The sequence below is a fragment of the Danio rerio genome, chromosome 4 (genome assembly GCF_052040795.2).
Source record: "Danio rerio strain M-AB ecotype USA chromosome 4, GRCz13ab, whole genome shotgun sequence".
NCBI classification, from domain to species: Eukaryota; Metazoa; Chordata; class Actinopteri; order Cypriniformes; family Danionidae; genus Danio; species Danio rerio.
Window position 1 is genome coordinate 69,543,781 of NC_141024.2, and position 23,493 is coordinate 69,567,273.

At 43.0% G+C, this 23,493-nt stretch overlaps 2 protein-coding genes and 1 non-coding gene across 3 annotated transcripts; 1 reads left to right on the forward strand and 2 right to left on the reverse strand.

The window, feature by feature from the left end:
* LOC137491258 (uncharacterized) lies at nucleotides 1-10,692 on the forward strand. Its single transcript, XM_087250522.2, has 3 exons — nucleotides 1-40; nucleotides 1,061-1,210; nucleotides 7,106-10,692. The coding sequence occupies exons 2-3, from the start codon at nucleotides 1,126-1,128 to the stop codon at nucleotides 7,894-7,896; spliced, it is 876 nt and encodes a 291-aa protein (XP_087106648.1). The 5' UTR covers nucleotides 1-40; nucleotides 1,061-1,125; the 3' UTR covers nucleotides 7,897-10,692.
* Nucleotides 9,149-23,427, reverse strand: LOC147845265 (uncharacterized). Its single transcript, XM_088650812.1, has 5 exons — nucleotides 22,052-23,427; nucleotides 21,208-21,256; nucleotides 20,917-21,069; nucleotides 9,408-9,525; nucleotides 9,149-9,281 (listed from the first exon to the last, which is right to left on the reverse strand). The coding sequence occupies exons 1-5, from the start codon at nucleotides 22,111-22,113 to the stop codon at nucleotides 9,232-9,234; spliced, it is 432 nt and encodes a 143-aa protein (XP_088506938.1). The 5' UTR covers nucleotides 22,114-23,427; the 3' UTR covers nucleotides 9,149-9,231.
* trnam-cau (transfer RNA methionine (anticodon CAU)) lies at nucleotides 17,275-17,347 on the reverse strand. The gene has a single exon. It is a non-coding gene; the product is annotated as a tRNA-Met (tRNA).
* Nucleotides 23,428-23,493: the final 66 nt, after the last annotated feature.

Here is a 23,493-nt window from a genome sequence, read left to right on the forward strand (position 1 = left end):
AAGTCGGCGCCGCTCTTGCGCTGGATCCAGATGGAGAAAGGTTTGTTTTAAAGCGTTTACACTTATATAAAGCGATTGATTAAAGTTTCAGGCTTTTTTCATCCGATGCTAAATTATGCTGTTAATGCGTAATGCTGCTGTTGACAACATTATTTTAACACTTTATACTGTGTAGTATTATTTTACTTACAGTAATGAGGGTTATTGTTTGAATAATAGAGGTAAAGTTGGTTTTATATTCGCACATTCGTTCATTTAGAAGTCTCTATATTGTTTACTGTTACTTTGAATATTCGATCGGAATTAGCATAAAAGTGTGGCTTGAAAACAACATTAATACTGTTTATTTGACTGTGACCAATGTTGTACTTTGTCATTATAATCATTGAGTGCTAATATGATTTCGCTATTTAGAGTTAGCAAATAATACTATTATGAAATTATATTATTAAGGAGAAAGTCTGAATGTGCGAATATAAAACCAACTTTACCTCTATTCTTGAATAAACAAAAGAAACATAAACGTGTAGGTGTTTTAATGAAGGTTTAATTGATTAAATAGCATAATGTCATTCCATTCTAAATATACATCACTATGTATGAGAAACGGAGTTTTAATCAGCTCATTCTTTCTAGCTGACAATAGAGGTAAAGTTGGTTTTATATTCACACATTCGTTCATTTATAAGTCTCTAAATTGTTTACCATGTTACTTTGAATATTCGATTTGAATTAGCATGCAAGTGTGACAACATTAACACTGTTTATTTGACTGTGAACATTGTTGTACTTTGATAGTCATTGAGTGCTAATATGATTTCACTATTTAGAGTTTGCAAATACTACTTTTATGAAATTATATTATTAAGGAGAAAGTCTGAATGTGCGAATATAAAACCAACTTTACCTCTATGCATGGACGTACCTGATTTCTTTTTGTTAATTACTCTCATATAAAGAAACTGTTGAAGCAAGTGTTGAAGAGAAGTTATTTTGTTTCTCTTCATTGTTTTATTTATTTTAATCAGAACATTTTTATTGTTTTGTTCATATTAAACAGGATAAAGTGTCCAAAGACAGAGAAAAACTCCTGCTTGAGCGACTGATCTCCACACTGTTATAAAGATGGCGTTTATTAAAGAGGAGAGTGAAGATGTGAAGATTGAAGAAACATTCACAGTCAAACAGGAAGATCTGCAGGAACAAACAGGTTAATTTTCATTTTCAAACACCAACTCAGTCATTTGATTCTCATTTAGATATTTTAATAATAAGAATAATAAATTAAATCCATCTTGCAACCCTGAGTGTGCTGCCTAGTTCCCCTAAATGCACATAAGCACTCATTGAAAGACAGGAATCAGTTTCTTTCTTGTTCTTGTGTCATTTGTCATTCTTTTATGTATAATTAGTCTCTTATTACAAGTGGGCCTCAGCAATCCTGCAGGTGGGCCGCAAGCAAGCTTAAAATTAACTCTTAATATTAAGGGTGTCACGAGTTCTCGTGAGATTAAATCTGTAAAATTAAGATAAAAAGTTGTCTTGACCGTGAGGGTGAATTTAGCATTGAAGATTGGAAGCAGGATTGAATTTGAACCGCAAATCAAGTGCTTTGCATACACCTGCAAGGCTGGCCTCCAGTAGTATCTGGATGCAGCCTTTATGATGCAAGCTGAGATAGCATCACTCAGCGATGCAATGTCAGACACAATGCACTTAAATGGAGCTAGTGACTGTGACGGTTAGGGGTGGGGTTAGGTTAGGCTGCATTTTGTGATTAAATTTTTTTTTAATTTTTATAAAAATCTATTTTCCATTCATATATTTGAAGACTATTCCATGAATATGTCTCATCATTAAGAATTTCTTTAAAGTAGTGTAAAAATATCGACTTGTCTCGTTCCCCTGAACCCAATCGTGCGTCTCATCTTGTATCGTGGAGTTGGCATCTCTTCAGACCCCTACTTAATATTATACTACAATGTTTGGATTTCATTTGTAATATGCTATAATAAAATTATCAAAGTAATGTTCTGTAATTGATTACTTCAAGCTTCAAGCTCCTTGAAAAAGTCATAGAGCTACCGGTAGTTGTCAACAACAAACTCTTCCGCCTTAAAGCTCCGCCTATGCTGGTTGATTGACACCTCAATTGAATTTGATTTATCATTTGCGATGTCTGTTTGAGGATTTGATTCACCATTTGCAGAGTCGTTTAAGGATTTGATTCACCATTTGCGGAGTTGTTTGAGCATTTGATTCACCATTTGCGATGTCGGTTTAAGGATTTGATTTATAGTTTGAGCATTTTGATTCACCATTTACGATGTCAGTTTGAGGATTTGATTTATCAATTGCGATGTCAGTTTGAGGATTTGATTTATCATTTGCGATGTCAGTTTGAGGATTTGATTTATAGTTTGAGTATTTGATTTATCATTTGATCTTTTAAGCATTTGAATTTTCATTTGAATTTTGTTAGGAAAAAACTTCCATACAAAACTTTCAGCACTTATAATTCAAATGAAATAAAAATGCTAATGATTTCAGGACAGCACACTTTCTTCCACACACCACATAATGCTGCCCTCTTCAACTCTCCTCTTCCTTTATACTCTCACCCATTTCCTTTCTGCCGTCCCATGGGTGGAGACCAATTAAACAATGTTGACTGTCATCACAGAAAACACCAACAATCATAAATGCATGATTATTTGCGGTCATGGCTTTGCAATATACAGAGTGTACTGAGTTTTTTTTTTTTTCAAAGCATTTTCCCAATATATGTCCAAAATAAGATGTCCCCAAATATCAGTCCTTTTGCTGAAACACAGAAAGTTTTGGCCAAATTAAGCCTTAAAATCACCCCAGAATGGATGAGCCCAACAGCACACAAGGGGGGAAAGGTGCACATTCCAGCCTTCATGTAGATGCTGTACAGGTATGTCTCATGTCTGCAAGGCAAATATTCAGCAGTTTGTTTAGCTGTTACCCCCGAACTTTTTTTTTTTTTCTGATGCGTTTACCAGTCAAGCACAGAATGAATAAGTTTCCTTGTCAACATTACAAATTTTAGAAAAAACATTTTGTTGTAATTATGAATATATACAAGTAAAAAACAGGGCATTTACAGCTTTCAAATCTGTGTCTTATCAATGTGACCAAAATGACTTTTATAATCAATTATGTAAAAACTCTGAAAACTGGACAGACAGTTTCAATTTACTAAAACTTCTATGTTAAGCGGCTTTGACACAGTTTAACTTATAAAAGCACTAGATAAATAAAGATGAATTCAATATGCTTAAATGTGTACACGTTAATAGACCGAACAAAATATTTGATTTATTTTACATTAATATGCATCAAAATTACAGTGTGTGTAGCCAATGTTTCCCTTCGGTTGGGGAACTTCAGTGCTATAAGTGGATTTGATCTTGGGAAAATCCACGTATGGGAGGATTCGGTTCAAAAGCCGCTTGTCTCAAAGAGTATTGAACGGGCCAATGAAAGCAATGAATTGGCAGCGTAAGCTTGCGCAGGTGTGCTTCATTGCCAATTATCCCAGGATATAAGCACACCTGGAGCGAGCAAACGCCATCCTTTTCGCTTCAGAGACTTTCTGATCGAGTCGATGAGGGTTCCTCTTGCTGGTTCAGCGACTTAAGAGCGAACGAGTGTCTCCCGGTCCAGAGTGGGTTTTCGCGGCGGCAGACGGTCGAGCTGGGTCCGGTCCTCCAGAGCGGTGCGTATTGTTGTAAACTTTCCTAAAAGAGCAACACAGTCATGCAGCACGTCCTTTTCAGGATGGCGCTCCGACTGTGCGTTTCTGCTTGCCGGGGTTTCCTGGCTCCGGATGATGGACACGATCACTGCATTACATGTTTGGGGGTCCAGCATGTTAATGTGGTGCTCGCGGGCAGTTCATGTCGTCACTGCGATGCCATGACCGTTGCACAGCTAAGATCGCCTCCGGGCAGGTGAGCGCCGTCAAAATGGATCCTGAAGCGGACATGTTAGTCGTGCTTTCCAGGGCTGCTTCGGCCGTGGGGTTGGAGCTGGTTCATCCCCCATCTCCACGGCCGGACCAACTAGGTGGGTGCTACGTGGAGGACCAGAAGGCGAAGCCTTCGAAGCCTCTGGTCCCCTTCTTCCCGGAAGTGCACAGTAGGCTCACGCAGTCTTGGAGGGCAACTTTCTCAGCCCATGCTGCGTGTCCCTCCGCCCTCACCGCCCTTGATGGCGGAGCTGCCAGGGGGTATGAGGCGATTCCGTCAGTGGAACGCGCTATCGCGGTCAATCTTTGTCCGCGTGGCGCCCCTACGTGGCGTGGTCCGCCCCGTCTCCTGTCCAAAGCCTGTAGGTTGTCTGCCTCCCTCGGAGCCAGAGCTTATAAGGCTGCGGGCCAGGCTGCTTCCGCCTTGCACGCGCTACCAAGCGCAGGCGCTGGCCGAGCTGCACGAGGGCGGGTCTAACCCAGGCTTACTACATGAGCTGCGCACCACAACCGACTATGCTCTTCGGACTACTAAGTCCGCCGCGTGTGCACTGGGGATGGACGATGTTTACACTTGTGGTTCAGGAACGCCACCTCTGGCTAGACCTGGCCGATATGCGCAATAATGACAAAGTTCGCTTTCTAGACTCGCCCATATCCCAGGCTGGCCTGTTCGGCGACACTGTCGGTGAATTCACCCAGGAATTCAAGGCGGTGAAAGAGCAGTCGGATGCGATGGGTAATGTCATCTATCGGCGCGGTCGTAAGCCCGCTCCGCCCTCCGAGCCATCCACCTCCACTGTTCCTCGCCGAGGGCGCCCGCCAACGAGTGCTGCCCCGCCCCCGGGCGCGCCGTACACCTCGAAAGCAGGCAGCCGTTAGCCGACAGGGCACCATCTGGCACCCTCGCCCCGATCTTTGGAACCTCCACGTGTAGTCCCTAGACGTGAGGAAGACTTGGGTAACCTACCGAGTGCCGTGGTTAATACCATCACTCAGGCTAGTGCCCCCTCCACGAGGTGCCCCTACGCCCTGAATCGGAGTCTATTCACTACATGGTGTGTCTCTCGCAGAGAAGACCTCAGAAATTGCCAGATCAGTGTTGTGCTCTCTTTTCTCCAAGAGAAGCTGGACAGCAGGCTGTCGCCCTCCACTCTCAAGGTTTACGTGGCGGCCATCTCCGCTTATCATAACACGGTAGCTGGCGGCATCGTGGGAAAGCACAACCTCATCATCCGGTTCCTCAGAGGTCTTAGGCGAATTAATCCATCCCGCCCCCTCTCATGCCCTCTTGGGATCTCGCCCTCGTTCTCACAAGTTTACGCGCAGATCCCTTTGAGCCACTCGATTCAGTATCTCTAAGATTTCTGTCACTGAACTGCTGGTCGCGTTGGCCTCCATCAAGAGGGTCGAGGACCTGGAGGCATTTTCGGTCAGTGACTCGTGCCTGGAATTCGGGCCGGATTACTCTCACGTTATCCTGAGACCCCGCCCGGGTTATGTGCCCAAGGTTCCTACCACCCCCTTTAGAGATCAGGTAGTGAACCTGCAAGCGCTGCCCCCGGAGGAGGCAGACCCAGCCCTTTCCTTACTGTGTCCAGTTCACGCGCTGCACATTTATGTGGACCGTACTCAGCACTTTAGATCATCTGAGCAGCTCTTTGTCTGTTATGGCGGTCGGCAGCAGGGAAGTGGCGTATCGAAACAAAGATTATCCCACTGGATTGTGGATGCCATTTCACTCGCTTATTCGAGCAGAGGTGAGCCGTGTCCCCCGGGAGTGCGTGCACACTCCACTCGGCGCGTTGCATCCTCTTGGGCTTGTGCACGCGGCGCCTCTCTAACAGACATTTGTAGAGCTGCGGGCTGGGCGACACCCAACACATTTGCAAGGTTTTACAATCTGCGAGTGGAGCCGGTTTCCTCAAGGGTATTAGGCAACCCTTTGGTGATTGAGGAAACAACTCAGTAGGGTGTTGAAACACGCTTGCTGCGCCATTGTCCCTAACATGGAGATACGTGTGCCCTTTTATCTGTCAGTAAAGTTCCCCGTCAGGTGAGCCCTGCAGATTCCTCCGTGGACCCCAGCACTGACTCAGCAGAGGAGTCACTTGCTGGCCCACTACGTTGTTGGTCTGCCCGCTGGTCAGCCCGCATCTTGGGTATAGGTGTCTGCTATGCGTGATCCCCACTAGGTGACTATGCTTATTCCGCCACGGTTAAGTCCCCCCTCTGGGTGGACCCGTGTCTTCCCTCTCCGCTAACCTCTTTGTCTATGCACACTCCCCCTTCTTAGGGCTAGTCCATATGTAATTCTGCCATTTTATCTCCCCCCTTGGGTAGCGGATGGCCTCCGCAGCATCCTCCCTATCGGGATTGCACGCTTCCCAACGTACTGTCGTATTTTCCTAGAATCATCTAGACGCACACGACTTCCCAAAAAATATATCTAAATCCGTAAAACTTCTGTTGAAGGGAGATAAATTAGGGCCAGGGACACGTTGGAAGACCGCACCTCCCATGATGTGGGTGCGTCACGCTTGCTTGACTATCCCCTCATCGGGGGCGTTGGTAAGGTGCAGTCATTATGGCGTTTTTCATAGTTCTCCCATCCGTGGATTTTCCCAAAGATCAAATCCACTGTATAGCACTAAAGTTCCCTAACCGCAGGGGAACATTCGAGGTTACAGAAGTAAAACTTTGTTCCCCGAGGAGGGGAACGGAAGTGCTATACTCCGTCACCATAATGACTGTCCCTTAGCTGTTAGAAAGTCTCTTCAGCTTAAAAGTATGGTGTTTGCTCGCTCCAGGTGTACTTATATGCTGGGATAATTGGCAATGAAGCACACCTGCGCAAGCTTACGCTGCCAATTCATTGCTTTCATTGGCCTGTTCAATACACTTTCAGACAAGCGGCTTCTGAACCGAATCCTCCCATACGTGGATTTTCCCAAGATCAAATCCACTTATAGCACTTCCGTTCCCCTCCTTGGGGAACGAAGGGTAACTTCTGTCACCTCGAACGTTTCCAGTGTCTTTTCACTTTTCAGCTTTTGATGAGAGTTTTTAAGACTTAATGAAAACTAATGTTTTTTTTTTTTTTTTCAGACCTAATTGAAGAGAAGGAGAGGAGTAAAGAGGAGGAACATCATGTCAAAATTGAGGAAAAAACTCATTTACAGACTGATTTTAAAAGGAGAGACAATAATTGTTTCACCTGCACTCAGTGTGGAAAGAGTTTTGGAAGAAAAGACATTCTTAAGATTCACATGAGGATCCACACTGGAGAGAAACCATTCACATGCACTCAGTGTGGAAAGAGTTTCAGCTGCTCATCACACCTTAATCAACACATAAGTATCCACACTGGAGAGAAACCATTTACTTGCACTCAGTGTGGGAATAGTTTCAGCCAATTAGCACACTTTAATCATCACATGAGGATCCACACTGGAGAGAAACCATTCACATGCACTTACTGTGGGAAGAGTTTCAGCCAATCATCAAACTTTAATAAACACATGAGGATCCACACTGGAGAGAAACCATTCACATGCACTCACTGTGGGAAGAGTTTCAGCCAATCATCAAACTTTAATAAACACATGAGGATCCACACTGGAGAGAAACCATTCACATGCTCTCAGTGTGGGAAGAGTTTCAGCCAATCATCAAATTTTAATCAACACATGAAGATCCACACTGGAGAGAAACCATTCACATGCACTCACTGTGGGAAGAGTTTCAGCCAATCATCAAACTTTAATAGACACATGAGTATCCACACTGGAGAGAAACCATTCACATGCCCCCAGTGTGGGAAGAGTTTCAGCCGATCATCGTCCTTTAATTTACACATGGTGAGCCACACTGGAGAGAAACTATTCACTTGCACTTAAGCTGCGGTCACACTGGACTTTTCTCCCCATAGACTTCCATTCATACGCACGTGAATGCGTCAGACCGGAAACCAAGTTTGTGCATCAAGTTTCGCAGTTCACTGCGTTGCAAAGTTCAAGCTTGGTGAACTCTGACCTGCAAAATCACATCACTTGACTAGGGCTGTGTATTGTTCTAAAGTGTTCGATACCGATACCCTGAATTCGATACCGGTTTCGAACGATACTTTTTTTCTATACTTTTATTTTAAGAAATAAATTTTAACAAGATTACATAACACATAATCTCAGAGAAACTATTTTTTCACTGCAGGCTTATCTTTAAGACCAATAAACAAAGGAACAAAAGCACAAAATGAACAAAGTGTAGTTAACACAATATATTAGTGCTAACAGTTTTAATAAAGTTTAAGCAGTTTAAGTCAATCAATTTTAAGTATTTGTGAGGCTAACTGCTGCCTAAAGGTTTTCCAGATATCAAAATGACTCCGGAACAGATCCGCGCCGGAGGTATTACATGATCCGCAACAGAAACGGGTCCGCAAATGGGTCTGTACTGGAGTCTACTTGCACAGCGCAACGGATCCGGAACGGATAAGAATTCTGTATCCGTTCCGGACCCATTTCAGACGTTACCCGTATCCGCTAATAAAGCTCTTCATCCGGATCCGATCCGGACCCGTTAATAGAGTAGCTCATCCAGCTCGGATCCAATCCAGACCCGCTGATAGAGTAGCTCATCCGGCGCAGATCCGATCCAGACCCGCTGATAGACTAGCTCATCCGGCCCGGATCCAGTCTAGACCCGAACCCATTGATAAAGTAACTTATCCGGATCCAATCCAGACCCGTTCATTAGTAGATAATTTGGTGCTGATACCAAAACTAATCTGGGCAAAACTACCTAAAGAAATATCTAAAATCTATAGAACAACATTGCTCAATAAAAGCTTGCATATTTAAAATGTCTGCCTTAATCACTCAAAACTTCTAAATCTAAATGAATGTTTTAGCCAATCACAAAAAAACTATAAAAAGTTAATTAAATGGGTTAAATATAAATCAGTAATTACCTATTTTCAAAGTTGCATTATGTATACACTGACCAGAACAAATAAAACACAATGGAAAAACTGTACCGTTAACTTTTTTTTTTTTTTTTTCATGTAGTAAAATGTTTTTATGAAGTAAGAGTAAAAGGAGAATCAAAACAGAATTCATTATAGACTCTTTGCTGAACAGAATGTTTTGAGTGTTGCTGTTGCAGGTGATAAACGCTGCTCAGGAGAGTATGAAGATGTCATGAGTGTTGCAGTTGCACATGATGTAGGTTGCTCAGGACAGGATGGAGATGATGTGAGTGTTGCTGTTGCAGGTGATGAACGCTGTTCAGGAGAGTATGAAGATTAGAATGAATATATAAAATTCAAAAGAAAATGCACCATTAAACCTCCAAATGGCAGTTTGTGGTAGGTTTAAATAATGATATATTAATTAGGTTAAATACTCACAATGCTTTGATTTTTGTAGGCAAGTCTTTTGTCTTAATTCACTTTCTGCTTCGTTAAAGCGGTTAAAGCAGTCTTGGTGATGTTGATGCAAATTTGCCAATCTTGATTTAAACCGCTCCTGTTGATTTAAAAATAACAAGATAACAGATTTTGTTTCAACCTTTCAAATAACTTTAAACCATTTAATTACTCTAATCAATAGGGCTGTAACGATACACCAAACCCACGATTCGGTTCGTATCACGATTTTTGACCCACGATTCGGTTCGTATCACAATCTTTTTTTTTCCGTGGGGGGTGGGAAAAAAGATTTTCAAAACTATTTTTTATTAAATAACATTTGAAAAATCTTTATAAACTGAACATCAAAAAACAATATTAACTATGCAAATTATTAACAATATAAATAGTAATATATAAAATAAAAAATAGCCAAAGCTGTATCACTTTTGTTTTCTTTGTAACAAAATACTGTTGAAAAACCAAACAGAACTAAACTCCATTGTGTAAATGGTTCAAGCATGTTGAAAATTCTTTTTCAATCAAGTTCTCTTACATAGAAAAACTAAATAAATGGCCACTAGGGATGCTCATTTCGTTAATTTTGTTAACTGACAACCGCCGCTCATTAATCGCTTATTAAGGGTTAACTGGTCAGATTACTATTAATTTTATATTAAACAAATTGACTTGTCTTTTTTGTGTCTGACACATTAAATATTGCATTTTAAAATACTGATTTATTTTTAAATGCTAGCATATTAATAACAGAACAGAACAACAGAGCATCTTCACGCACCTGCAGTGTTTAGCACAGAAGAGCAGAATAATCTAAATAAAATGAATAAAATAAATAGGACTGCCCTAAATTATTTTCAATTAAATAAGTAATTTATATTACAAAACGAAAATACTGACTGATTCTTTTTAATAACCGGCATAGGCTGTTTTTTTCCAATCATATGTTTTTTTCTTCCGTCAAATAAAAATAGCTGACTTCCTCAAATTGCCCGCTTCACGGAAAATATGCATTTATTTAATGCCCCGCTGTTATTATTGTAATCACAAAACCTTTTACATTTTTAATAGAAATCATTATTTTAAAGAATATGTCTTGCTATATGGTTTCCTCTCTCTCCCTCGCGGTTCAAGTGTGCGCTGCGTGATGAAAAGACAACAACACGCGCATATGTTGACTTTTTGTAAACAGTTTTGTTGTTTAAATATGATATTGCATCAATGTGCATACATGCTTTATAAGTTGTAAAATAAAAAGTAAAGCCTATTTGTTGCGTTTATTACAGATCCAGGTCAACATCAGTGCTGGTTTAGCATCAACACGTCTGTATCAAACAGCAATATTCTACTTCTATTTTGCTTCTTTGGCAATGTGTCTGTAGGCACGAGTTATACGTTATCGTCCCGCAAATTAAGTATGCCTTGCAGTTGAACAAGGGGCCGAAAACAAGGCGCACCTCTCTGCCTTTATGTTGAAAAGGAAAAAAGAAGCGCGGTCCTCTTATGAAACGACTGAATCAGCTGGTTATCGATTGTGCTAAGGTGTTGCTGTCTGTGTTGTTACAATTGTAATATTTAATAATATCGTGATATTCAAGATTTGTACATTCATACAGCTCTGGATAACTTAAAACAGCCATTAGACCTTCAGAGCGGCATTAATGCGTCCTGAGGTAAAGCAAAACGGCTATAAACTCCAGCAAGATAGAGTGATTATATGCAGAGCCATATACCTTTATCTCTAAATAAAGTATAACTATAGAAACTGAGTTCATCTTAACTGAAAGCTTCGTCGTGTTTCCTGACATCACTCACCTGTCAGTCAGCACTCCCAAAGGGTCAAACAGAAAGTGCACAGCACGGTTACAGAAAAGTTTGCGCTGTTATAATTCACTTACCTTTAGGCTACTGTTTCACACTGAGGCTTTATGCCTGTGCTTCAAACCACAAGTCAAGTAAACATTAAACAAATAAACAACTTATTTCTCTCAAGAAAACCAAAAAGTTGAAAATTCTTCAGAAACACCATCATGTCAACATTGCAGTGAAAAACGTGACAACTTTCCTTACTCTGTGAAGTCGGGACATCTGGTGAACGCCCATCCCTCTCTGTGCAGCCACATTAACAGTGTGAGCAAAGCATCGTATATGCTGTGAAAATCCGGCCGCTTTGACAGCATTGGCAATGTTTCTGCCGTTGTCTATTGTCAAGCGGGGTTACGTTAATTTTGTTTTTGATATTCCTGACACATTTAGACGGTCCCTTACTAAGAGCTCCGTGCGAGCTCTCCCGGCTAAACGCATATTGCAAGGGCATAAATGGAGCAGTGCTCATAATGTCGAGGGGAAAAAAATTGTTTCCTCACGTTCTTCTTCAACTAGCTCAACTTTTGCAGGCACGCGTGACGTTATTGGAAAGGTAGTCACGGGGTGTGTCGCGAATCTCCTTTATCACAACGCGACACAGGATCGTAGATTCGCAATTTTGATTTTATATCGTGTATTATTACAGCCCTAGGCGCCATGTCCGAATGATACAGTGACACTGACAAAGCGCTGCATCAACCTCTTTGCGCCAAAGTTCATGCAGAGTAGCAGTGTCCCTGGCAACCCTAATGGGCACTTTAGACTGCGAGTTTTAAGGCATTTGCGATCAAGGCATTGTCCAAAGCAACTCGGAAAAGCATGTGACCTTCAGATTATAAGACTGACGTGCTGCCTACTGCGCCAACGAGGCAGATTGCAGGAGCTGGTCAGGCTGTGACACACCAGCTTCCATGTCACTGTGCTGCGATGTGGGTCCTAGGAGACAGCTCAGGCCATACAAGCATGTCAGTATGGCAGAGAAGTCTAAGGTGCTGTGTTCCGGTCGCAGTCTCCCCTGGAGGCAAGGGTGTGAGTCCCACTTCTGACAAACCCAACTTTTGGCTATGCGTTTAGGCACACGTCTTTAACTCTCTGGCATGACCTGGCATGTCCGAGTGATACAGTTACACTGACAAAGTGCTGCATCAATCTTTTTGCGCCAAAGTTCATGAAGGGTAGCAGTGTCCCTGGGCACTTTAGACTGCAAGTTTTAAGGTGTTTGCGATCAAAGCATTGTCCACAGCAACTCGTAAAAGCATGTGAACAAAACAATGGTGAGGGCTTTAATGCAAGTGCACTGAAAGGAGATCAAAAGAACTGTCTTGGAATGCCATGTAGTGGAATGTCCTGGGATGCCGTTGATTTTTAAGGCAAGAGGATTTGCAGGACTTTTCGTCAAATCCTTGTACAACGTCAAATAATAACATTTGAAAGATCCACACAGAACGTTAAGTGATTACGTGTCAGGAATGGGAGCATCTTGCCATCATTGCTTCAGACTCAGGAAATGTTCTTGGAACTTCACGCTGCCTGCCCTCCAGAGAAGCTGTAGCATCTTTTGCTCCCGGGTAGCATGAACCGTATTGAAGGGAATAATAAATGCTGCCCAGTCATCTAAGCGCTCCCATGTACCAAAAGTTACCACCCTGCCCTGTGTGAGGCTCGAACTCACAACCTTCAGATTATGAGACTGACACGCTGCCTACTGCGCCAACGAGGGGGACTGCAGTAGTTTGGCAAGCTGTGACACACCAGCTTCCATTACGCTGTGCTGCGGTGGGGGTCCTAGGAGACAGCTTAGGCCATGCATGCATGTCAGGATGGTTGAGCTGTGTAAGTTGCTGTGTTCAAGTCGCAGTCTCCCCTGGAGGTGTGGTTTCAAATCCCACTTCTGACAAACAAAACCTTTGGCTAAACGTTCAGGCTCAAGTCTTTAAATCTCTGGCGCCATGTCCAAGTGATACAGTAACACTGACAAAGCGCCGGATCAACTTCTTTGCGCCAAAGTTCATGCAGCCTAGTAATGTCCCTGGCAACCCTAATAGGCACTTCAAACTGCAAGTTTTAAGGTGTTTGCGAGTAAGGCATTGTCCACAGAAACTCGGAAAAGCATGTGAACAAAACAATGGACGAGGGCTTTAATGCAAGTGCACCGAAAGGTGATCAAAAGAACTGTCTTGGAATGCCATGTAGTGGAATGTCCTGGAATGCTGTTGATTTTAAGGCAATATGATTTGCAGAACTTTTCGTCAAATCCTTGTACAACGTCAAGTCATGACATTTGACAGATTCACGCTGAACGTCAAGAAATTACTTGACAGGAATGGGAGCATCTTGCCATCATTGCTTCAGACTCAGGAAATGTTCTTGGAACTTCACGCTGCCTGCCCTCCAGAGAAGCTGTAGCCTCTTTTGCTCCCGGGTAGCATAAACCGCATTGAAGGGAGTAATAAACACTGCCCAGTCATCTAAGCGCTCCCGTGTACCAAGTTACCACCTTGCCATGTGTGAGGCTCGAACTCACAACCTTCAGATTATGAGACTGACGCGCTGCCTACTGCGCCAACTTGGCTGACTGCAGCAGTTTGGCAAGCTGTGACACACCAGCTTCCATTACGCTGTGCTGCGGTGGGGGTCCTAGGAGACAGCTCAGGCCATGCATGCATGTCAGGATGGTTGAGCAGTGTAAGTTGCTGTGTTCAAGTCGCAGTCTCCCCTGGGGGCGTGGTTTCAAATCCCACTTCTGACAAACAAAACCTTTGGCTAAACGTTCAGGCTCAAGTCTTTAAATCTCTGGCGCCATGTCCAAGTGATACAGTAACACTGACAAAGCGCCGGATCAACCTCTTTGCGCCAAAGTTCATGCAGCCTAGTAATGTCCCTGGCAACCCTAATAGGCACTTCAAACTGCAAGTTTTAAGGTGTTTGCGAGTAAGGCATTGTCCACAGAAACTCGGAAAAGCATGTGAACAAAACAATGGACGAGGGCTTTAATGCAAGTGCACCGAAAAGTGATCAAAAGAACTGTCCTGGAATGCTGTTGATTTTAAGGCAATATGATTTGCAGGACTTTTCGTCAAATCCTTGTACAACGTCAAGTCATGACATTTGAAAGATCCACACAGAACGTTAAGTGATTACGTGTCAGGAATGGGAGCATCTTGCCATCATTGCTTCAGACTCAGGAAATGTTCTTGGAACTTCACGCTGCCTGCCCTCCAGAGAAGCTGTAGCATCTTTTGCTCCCGGGTAGCATGAACCGTATTGAAGGGAATAATAAATGCTGCCCAGTCATCTAAGCGCTCCCATGTACCAAAAGTTACCACCCTGCCCTGTGTGAGGCTCGAACTCACAACCTTCAGATTATGAGACTGACACGCTGCCTACTGCGCCAACGAGGGGGACTGCAGTAGTTTGGCAAGCTGTGACACACCAGCTTCCATTACGCTGTGCTGCGGTGGGGGTCCTAGGAGACAGCTTAGGCCATGCATGCATGTCAGGATGGTTGAGCTGTGTAAGTTGCTGTGTTCAAGTCGCAGTCTCCCCTGGAGGTGTGGTTTCAAATCCCACTTCTGACAAACAAAACCTTTGGCTAAACGTTCAGGCTCAAGTCTTTAAATCTCTGGCGCCATGTCCAAGTGATACAGTAACACTGACAAAGCGCCGGATCAACTTCTTTGCGCCAAAGTTCATGCAGCCTAGTAATGTCCCTGGCAACCCTAATAGGCACTTCAAACTGCAAGTTTTAAGGTGTTTGCGAGTAAGGCATTGTCCACAGAAACTCGGAAAAGCATGTGAACAAAACAATGGACGAGGGCTTTAATGCAAGTGCACCGAAAAGTGATCAAAAGAACTGTCCTGGAATGCTGTTGATTTTAAGGCAATATGATTTGCAGGACTTTTCGTCAAATCCTTGTACAACGTCAAGTCATGACATTTGACAGATTCACGCTGAACGTCAAGCAATTACTTGACAGGAATGGGAGCATCTTGCCATCATTGCTTCAGACTCAGGAAATGTTCTTGGAACTTCACGCCTCCTGCCCTCAAGAGAAGCTGTAGCATTTTTTGCTCCCGGTAAGCATGAACCGCATGGAAGTGGATAAAAAAGCCGCCCAGTCATGCAAGCGATCCCATGTGCCAAAACATACCACCCTGCTCCGTGTGAGGCTCGAACTCACGACCTTGACTTTATGAGACTGACGCGCTGCATACTGCGCCAACGAGGCGGACTGCTGGAGCTGGGCAGGATGTGGAACAACAGCTTCCATGGTTCAAATCCCACTTCTGACAATCCCCAACCTTTGGCTATGTGTTCAGGCGTAAATCTTTAACTCTCTGGGGCCATGTCTGAGTGATAAAGTAACACTGACAAAGCGCTGCATCAATCTCTTTGTGCCAAAGTCACTGTGCTGTGGTGTGGGTCCTAGGAGACAGCTCAGGCAAAGCAAGCATGTCAGGATGGCTGAGCAGTGTAAGGCACTGTGTTCTGGTTGCATTCTCCCCTGGTGGTGTGGTTTCAAATCCCACTTCTGACAAACAAAACCTTTGGCTAAACTTTAAGGCTCAAGTCTTTAAATCTCTGGCGCCATATCGATGTGACAAAGCGCCGCATCAACCTCTTTGCGCCAAAGTTCATGCAGCGTAGTAATGTCCCTGGCAACCCTAATAGGCACTTTAAACTGCAAATTTTAAGGCGTTTGCGATTAAGGCATTGTCCACAGCAACTCGGAAAAGCATGTGAACAAAACAATGGACTTGCCCTTTCAGTGCACTTGCTTTAATGCAAGTGCACTTAAAGGGGATCGAAAGAACTGTCTTGGAATGCCATGTAGTGGAATGTCTTGGGATGCTATTGATTTTAAGGCAACATGATTCGCAGGACTTTTCGTCAAATCCTTGTACAACGTCAAGTCATGACATTTGACAGATTCACGCTGAACGTCAAGCATTTACTTGACAGGAATGGGAGCATCTTGCCATCATTGCTTCAGACTCAGGAAATGTTCTTGGAACTTCACGCCTCCTGCCCTCCAGAGAAGCTGTAGCATTTTTTGCTCCCGGTAAGCATGAACCACATGGAAGTGGATAAAAAACGCCGCCCAGTCATTTAAGCGCTCCCGTGTGCCAAAAGGTACCACCCTGCCCTGTGTGAGGCTCGAACTCACGACCTTCAGATTATGAGACTGACGCGTTGCCTACTGCGCCAACGAGGCTGACTGCTGGAGTTAGGCAGGATGTGGAACAACAGCTTCCATGTCACGGTGCTGTGGTGTGCGTCCTGGGAGACAGCTCAGGCCAGGTAAGCATGTCAGGATGGCCGAGTGGTCTAAGGCGCTTTGTTCAGGTAGCAGTCTCCCCTGGAGGCCTGGTTTCAAATCCCACTTCTGACAAATAAAACCATTGGCTAAACGTTAAGGCTCAAGTCTTTAAATCTCTGGCGCCATATCCATGTGACAAAGCGCAGCATTAACCTCTTTGCGCCAAAGTCCTTGCAGCTTAGTAATGTCCCTGGCAACCCTAATAGGCACTTTAAACTGCAAATTTTAAGGCGTTTGCGATTAAGGCATTGTCCACAGCAACTCGGAAAAGCATGTGAACAAAACAATGGACGAGGGCTTTAATGCAAGTGCACCGAAAAGGGATCGAAAGAACTGTCGTGGAATGCCATGTAGTGGAATGTCCTGGGATGCTATTGATTTTAAGGCAATATGATTCGCAGGACTTTTCGTCAAATCCTTGTACAATGTCATGTCATGGCATTTGACTGATTCACGCTGAACATCAAGCAATTACTTGACAGGAATGGGAGCATCTTGCCATCATTGCTTCAGACTCCAGAAATGTTCTTGGTACTTCACGCCTCCTGCCCTCCAGAGAAGCTGTAGCATTTTTTGCTCCCGGTAAGCATCAACCACATGGAAGTGGATAAAAAACGCCGCCCAGTCATGTAAGCGCTCCCGTGTGCCAAAAGGTACCACCCTGCCCCGTGTGAGGCTCGAACTCACGACCTTCAGATTATGAGACTGACGCGCTGCCTACTGCGCCAACGAGGCAGACTGCTGGAGTTGGGCAGGATGTGGAACAACAGCTTCCTTCCATGTCACAGTGCTGCGGTGTGCGTCCTGGGAGACAGCTCAGGCCAGGTAAGCATGTCAGGATGGCTGAGTGGTTTAAGGCGCTGTGTTCAGGTTGCAGTCTCCCCTGGAGGTGTGGTTTCAAATCCCACTTCTGACAAACCAATCCTTTGGCTAAACGTTCAGGCTCAAGTCTTTAAATCTCTGGCGCCATATCCAAGCAAGTGGTGCTCGCTGCAGAGTCATTTGGGCGAGCTGAGCTCCAGCGAGAGGGAGCTTGACCTCCTCCTTTTTTGCACTTCTTCTACGAGTGATGTCACTGGGGGTAGGTTTAGGGGTGGGGTTAGTGTACGCATTAAAACAGCTTACAGGAGGAGGAGCGAGAGCTCATGCTCCCCTTTGCTGGAGCTCAGCTCTGCTCAAATGGCTCTGCAGCGAGCACCCTCTCTATCCAAGTGACAAAGTGCCGCATCAACCTCTTTGCGCCAAAGTTCATGCAGCGTAGTAATGTCCCTGGCAACCCTAATAGGCACTCTAAAATGCAAATTTTAAGGCGTTTGCGATTAAGGCATTGTCCACAGCAACTCGGAAAAGCATGTGAACAAAACAATGGTCGAGGGTTTCAATGCAAGTGCACTGAAAGGAGATCAAAAGAACTGTTTTGGAATGTCCTGGGATGCCGTTGATTTTTAAGGCAATAGGATTTGCAGGACTTTTCGTCAAATCCTTGTATAACGTCAAGTCATGACATTTGACAGATCCACACCGAACGTTAAGCGATTACGTGTCAGGAATGGGAGCATCTTGCCATCATTGCTTCACACTCAGGAAATGTTCTTGGAACTTTACGCCGCCTGCCCTCCAGAGAAGCTGTAGCATCTTTTGCTCCCGGGTAGTATAAACCGCACGGAAGGGACTAAAAATCGCTGCCCAGTGATCTAAGCGCTCCGAAGTGCCAAAAGGTACCACCCTGCCCCCTGTGAGGCTCGAACTCACAACCTTCAGATTATTAGACTGACGCGCTGCCTACTGCGACAACGAGGCAGACTGCAGCAGCTTGGAAAGCTGTGACACACCACGTTCCATTTCACTGTGCTGCGGTGTGGGTCCTAGGAGACAGCTCAGGCCATGCATGCATGTCAGGATGGCTGAGCGGTGTATAGCGCTGTGTTCAGGTCGCAGTTTCCCCTGGAGGCTTGGTGTCAAATCCCCCTTCTGACAAACCAAATCTTTGGCTATACGCTAAGGCTCAAGTCTTTAACTCTCTGGCGCCATGTCCAAGTGATACAGTAACACTGACAAAGCGCCGCATCAACCTCTTTGCGCCAAAGTTCTTGCAGCGTAGTAATGTCCCTGGCAACCCTAATAGGCATTTTAAACTGCAAGTTTTAAGGCGTTGTCCACAGCAACTCGGAAAACCCTGTGAACAAAACAATGGACGAGGGCTTTAATGCAAATGCACCGAAAGGGGATCGAAAGAACTGTCTTGGAATGCCATGTAGTGGAATGTCCTGGGATGCCATTGATTTTAAGGCAATATGATTCACAGGACTTTTCATCAAATCCTTGTACAACGTCAAGTCATGACATTTGACAGATCCACGCTGAACGTCAAGCAATTACTTGACAGGAATGGGAGCATCTTGCCATTATTGCTTCAGACTCAGGAAATGTTCTTGGTACTTCATGCCTCCTGCCCTTCAGAGAAGCTGTAGAATTTTTTGCACCCGGGAAGCTAGAACCGCACGGAAGGGAATAAAAAACGCTGCCCAGTCATCTAAGCGTTCCCGTATGCCAAAAGGTACCACATTGCCCCATGTGAGGCTCGAACCCATGACATTCAGATTATGATACTGACAAACTGCTTACTGCGCCAACGAGGCAGACTGCAGCAGCTCTGCAAGCTGTGACAACACCAGCTTCCATGTTACTGTGGGTCCTAGGAGACAGCTTAGGCAATGCAAGCATGTCAGGATGGCTGAGGGATCTAAGGTGCTGCGTTCAGATCGCAGTCTCCGCTGGAGGCGTGGGTTCAAATCCCACTTCTGACAAACAAAATCTTTGGCTATACGTTCAGGCTCAAGCCTTTAACTCTCTGTCCAAGTGATACAGTAACACTGACAAAGTGCCGCATCAACCTCTTTGCTCCAAAGTTCATGCAGCGTAGCAGTGTGCCTGGGAAGCTTAATGGGCACTTTAGATGGCAAGTTTTAAGGTGTTTGTGATTTAAGGCATTGTCCACAGCAACTCGGAAAAACATGTGAACAAAACAGTGGACGAGGGCTTTAATGCTAGTGCACCGAAAAGGGATTGAAAGAACTGTCGTGGAATGCCATGTGGTGGAATGTCCTGGGATGCCGTTGATTTTTAAGGCAATAGGATTTGCAGAACTTTTTGTCAAATCCTTGTACAACATCAAGTCATGACATTTGACAGATCCACACCGAATGTCAAGCGATTACTTGTCAGGAATGGGAGCATCTTGTCATCATTGCTTCAGACTCAGGAAATGTTCTTGGAACTTCATGCCGCCTGCCCTCCAGAGAAGCTGTAGCATTTTTTGCTCCCGGGAAGCATGAACCGCATGGAAGGCAATAAAAAAAACGCGGCCCTGTCATCTAAGCGCTCCCGCTCCAAAAGGTACCACCCTGCCCCGTGTGAGGCTCAAACTCACAACCTTCAGATTATGAGACTGACACGCTGCCTACTGTGCCAACAATGAGTACTGCAACAGCTCTGCAAGCTGTGACACAGCAGCTTCCATTTCACTGTGCTGTGGTGTGGGTCCTAGGAGATAGCTCAGGCAATACAAGCATGTCAGGATGGCCGAGCAGTCTCAGGTGCTGCGTTCAAGCTGAGGAATAATCATCCAACAAAGAAGGTGAAGAAGGAAAGAATAGGGTGAAGGAAGAAGAGGGGGGAAAAAACGAAGGTAAGGTGCATTCTTAGCTTCCCAGACATGCCTTCCTTGACCTGCTCTACGTCATGCATTAGCGATACTGTTCTGTGTTAAAACTGTGCATTTTGAGTTACATTGATTTCTATTGCAGGTGCTCACCAACACGGGGGTTCGAATCCAGCTAAAGACGCTTTATTGTTATTTGTTTCTTATTACTCAATAAACTAACAATTTGAATGTATAATGCTCCAAGGTAAATAAAATATGCCTAAGCACTTTGCTATTGTGTTTTTTGATATTCTTTTATGAAATATAAAGCATACTAACTTAATTGTGTTTTTATTTAGTAGTTGTTGTAGCATTGTTATGCTTCTGGTTATTATTGTTCTGTATTTTGACGTACAAATGATCTATAGAAGTGTCATAGAGCTACAGTGTTATACAGAGAAGTCAGTTATATATATATATATATATATATATATATATATATATATATATATATATATATATCTCTAACAACACCTTAACTTTTTTATTGCTTTTTGTTCTTTTCTCTCTTATGTTTAGAACTTTGAATGAACTTTGAGCACCCTGAACACTTGAAACACTGAAATTTTCATTTCTTTTGATTTTTAATTAAAAAAAGTACCATTGACAATTGCGGTGAAATCTTTGATGCCACTGGTGGAGTAGACGGGGGCTGGGGCTGGGCCTTAAGTTGTCTCGTCTCCATCACATCTTGAGCAGGTACAGTAGGGCCAGGTTGTTGCACCATTTGTGCTGGAGCAGCAGAGGCAGTACTCTGCTAAAAATAATCACAAAAATAAATATAATCATGAAGAAGGAAAGCCATTCTAGTAAATAATAATAATAAACACATATTAATTCATAAATATACATTTTGAGTGTGAAAAAAAACCACATGTGTATTTCAGCACACCTCCAAGCAAGGTCCTCTGCCCATGATATTGCAATGAGCATTTCTCAGTCTGAAAAAATCATGAAAAATATAATAAATAATTTTATACAATATTTTACAATAAAAACTTTTATAACTAAACAAGAATTTTAACTCAATGACTCCCTTAATGAAGCACACAATAGCTCTGTAAATTAATTTATCACTGTTTCTAGAATGTGTGTAATATTTATCTAATATGTAATTGTAGTTTGTTTCTCTAAAACGAAAAGAAAAAGATAGAGTTAAAGTTGGTTTTATATTCGCACATTCGTTCATTTAGCAGTCTCTATATTGTTTACCATATTACTTTGAATATTCGATTGGAATTAGCATGCAAGTATGATTTAAAAACAACATTTACACTATCTAATTCACTGTGAACAATGCTGTACTTTTATCATCATTAATCATTGTCTGCTAATATGATTTTCCTATTTAGAATTTGCAAAGAATACTTTTCTGAAATTATATTAATAAGGAGAATGTCTGAATATCCTAATATACAACCAACTTCACCTCTATAGGAAAAAGAATAAGAGGAACTGGACAGGAACATTTCAGGCCTTAAAACCACATGCTGTATACTGTACACTCATAATCCATTCCCCCACCTTTTCAAATCTCTCTCATAAACGGTCAAACTTACTAAATTATTCGACGTAAATCTCAAAATACATGCAATTTAAAACACATTTTTGTTTAAAAACAAGTATGACATGTTTTACATAGATACTGTACTGAATGTACTAAAGCCTAACAAGTTAACGTTACTCTGTTAAGCAAATTTCAACAAAACAATATATCATGTAAACGAAATACACACCCTTTGATAAATCTCATGCCACTTTTTTGCAGAGGAAGCTGGCCTGATCCTGTTGCCCTCATTTGATGGCCAAACTCCTGTTCTGGCAAACTTTTTCAGACATGAAATCCAGTCAGCGTCTGACATGGCTTTATGGGATTTTCCAGACATTTTTTCTCCAAGAAATTAAACGGTTTTAGATTAAAGTATCAAAATTTGAAATACAACACACTAAAACATTAATACGAGCAATTATGTAGATTTTCTTACCTTTTTTTAAGAAATCACTATCAAAAAAAAATCCAGTACTTTACACAAAACGATGCTGTGCTATGTCGAATGATGCTGATTGTCGAAAATCAATTAACTTTTTTGACCTTTGACCCGCCCCCAGAGAACCGTGTCATTCTTTCGTGTACCTTCGGCTCAGTTCAGAAAATTGATTGACATCTGATTAACCTGTTTGACTGCACACCTAGCGGTGAATATTGGAACGGTTCCTTCCCTGGCTTTAACATTGTCTCGACTCTGATTGGTCAAATGTTGAAATTGTTTCCATTGAAATTTGAGTCCATTGAATCCCATTTCTGTCGTTCATATGGCAAAACTGAAAGTCATCTTACCGAAAATAGTTACAATAACATACATATAAAAATATGTGCCACAGTCCAGCCTCCACCAGTGAAAAAGGAAAATACGTGATGAGGTGGCCGAGTGGTTAAGGTGATGGACTGCTAATCTATTGTGCATTTGCACTCGTGGGTTTGAATCCCATCCTTGTCGCTCATATGTTCTGGCATTCGAGAGACTGGTGTTTCTGTAAAAGTTGTTAAACTCTCTTATTGTTTTGAAACTTGTTGCAAAATTTAATGTCATCTTTATAGAAAATAGCCGCAAATACATACATATATGCCATAGTCCAGCCCCCATCATGAAAGTGAGTACATACATGACGAGGTGGCCGAGTCCATCGAATCTCATCCTTGTCCTTCAAATGCTTTGGCGTTTGAAAGAGGCCGGTTCTTTCGTGGAAGGTGTTTTACTCGCACGCTCTTATCGTTTTGAAGGATGTTGTTGCAAAGTTTAATGTCATCTTTACCAAAAATAGCAGCAAATACATACAGAAATGCCATAGTCCAGCCCCCATCAGGAAAATGAGTACATACATGACGAGATGTCCGAGACCATCGAATCCCATTCTTGTCGTTCATATGCTCTGTCTTTCATATGGCAAAACTGAAAGTCATCTTACCGACAATAGTTGCAGAATCATACATATACAAATATGTGCCAAAGTCCGGACTCCACCAGAGAAGGAAAAGTGTAGGAGTCCATCTATTAGCCCAATGACAAAACTAACAGCATGGTTGAAGGTTTAATGTATGTAAGCCTTTTCTAGTGCTTCTGAAAAGAATTTAATTATTTATTAGAATTAATTTTTATCAGTTTTTTACCTCCGAATT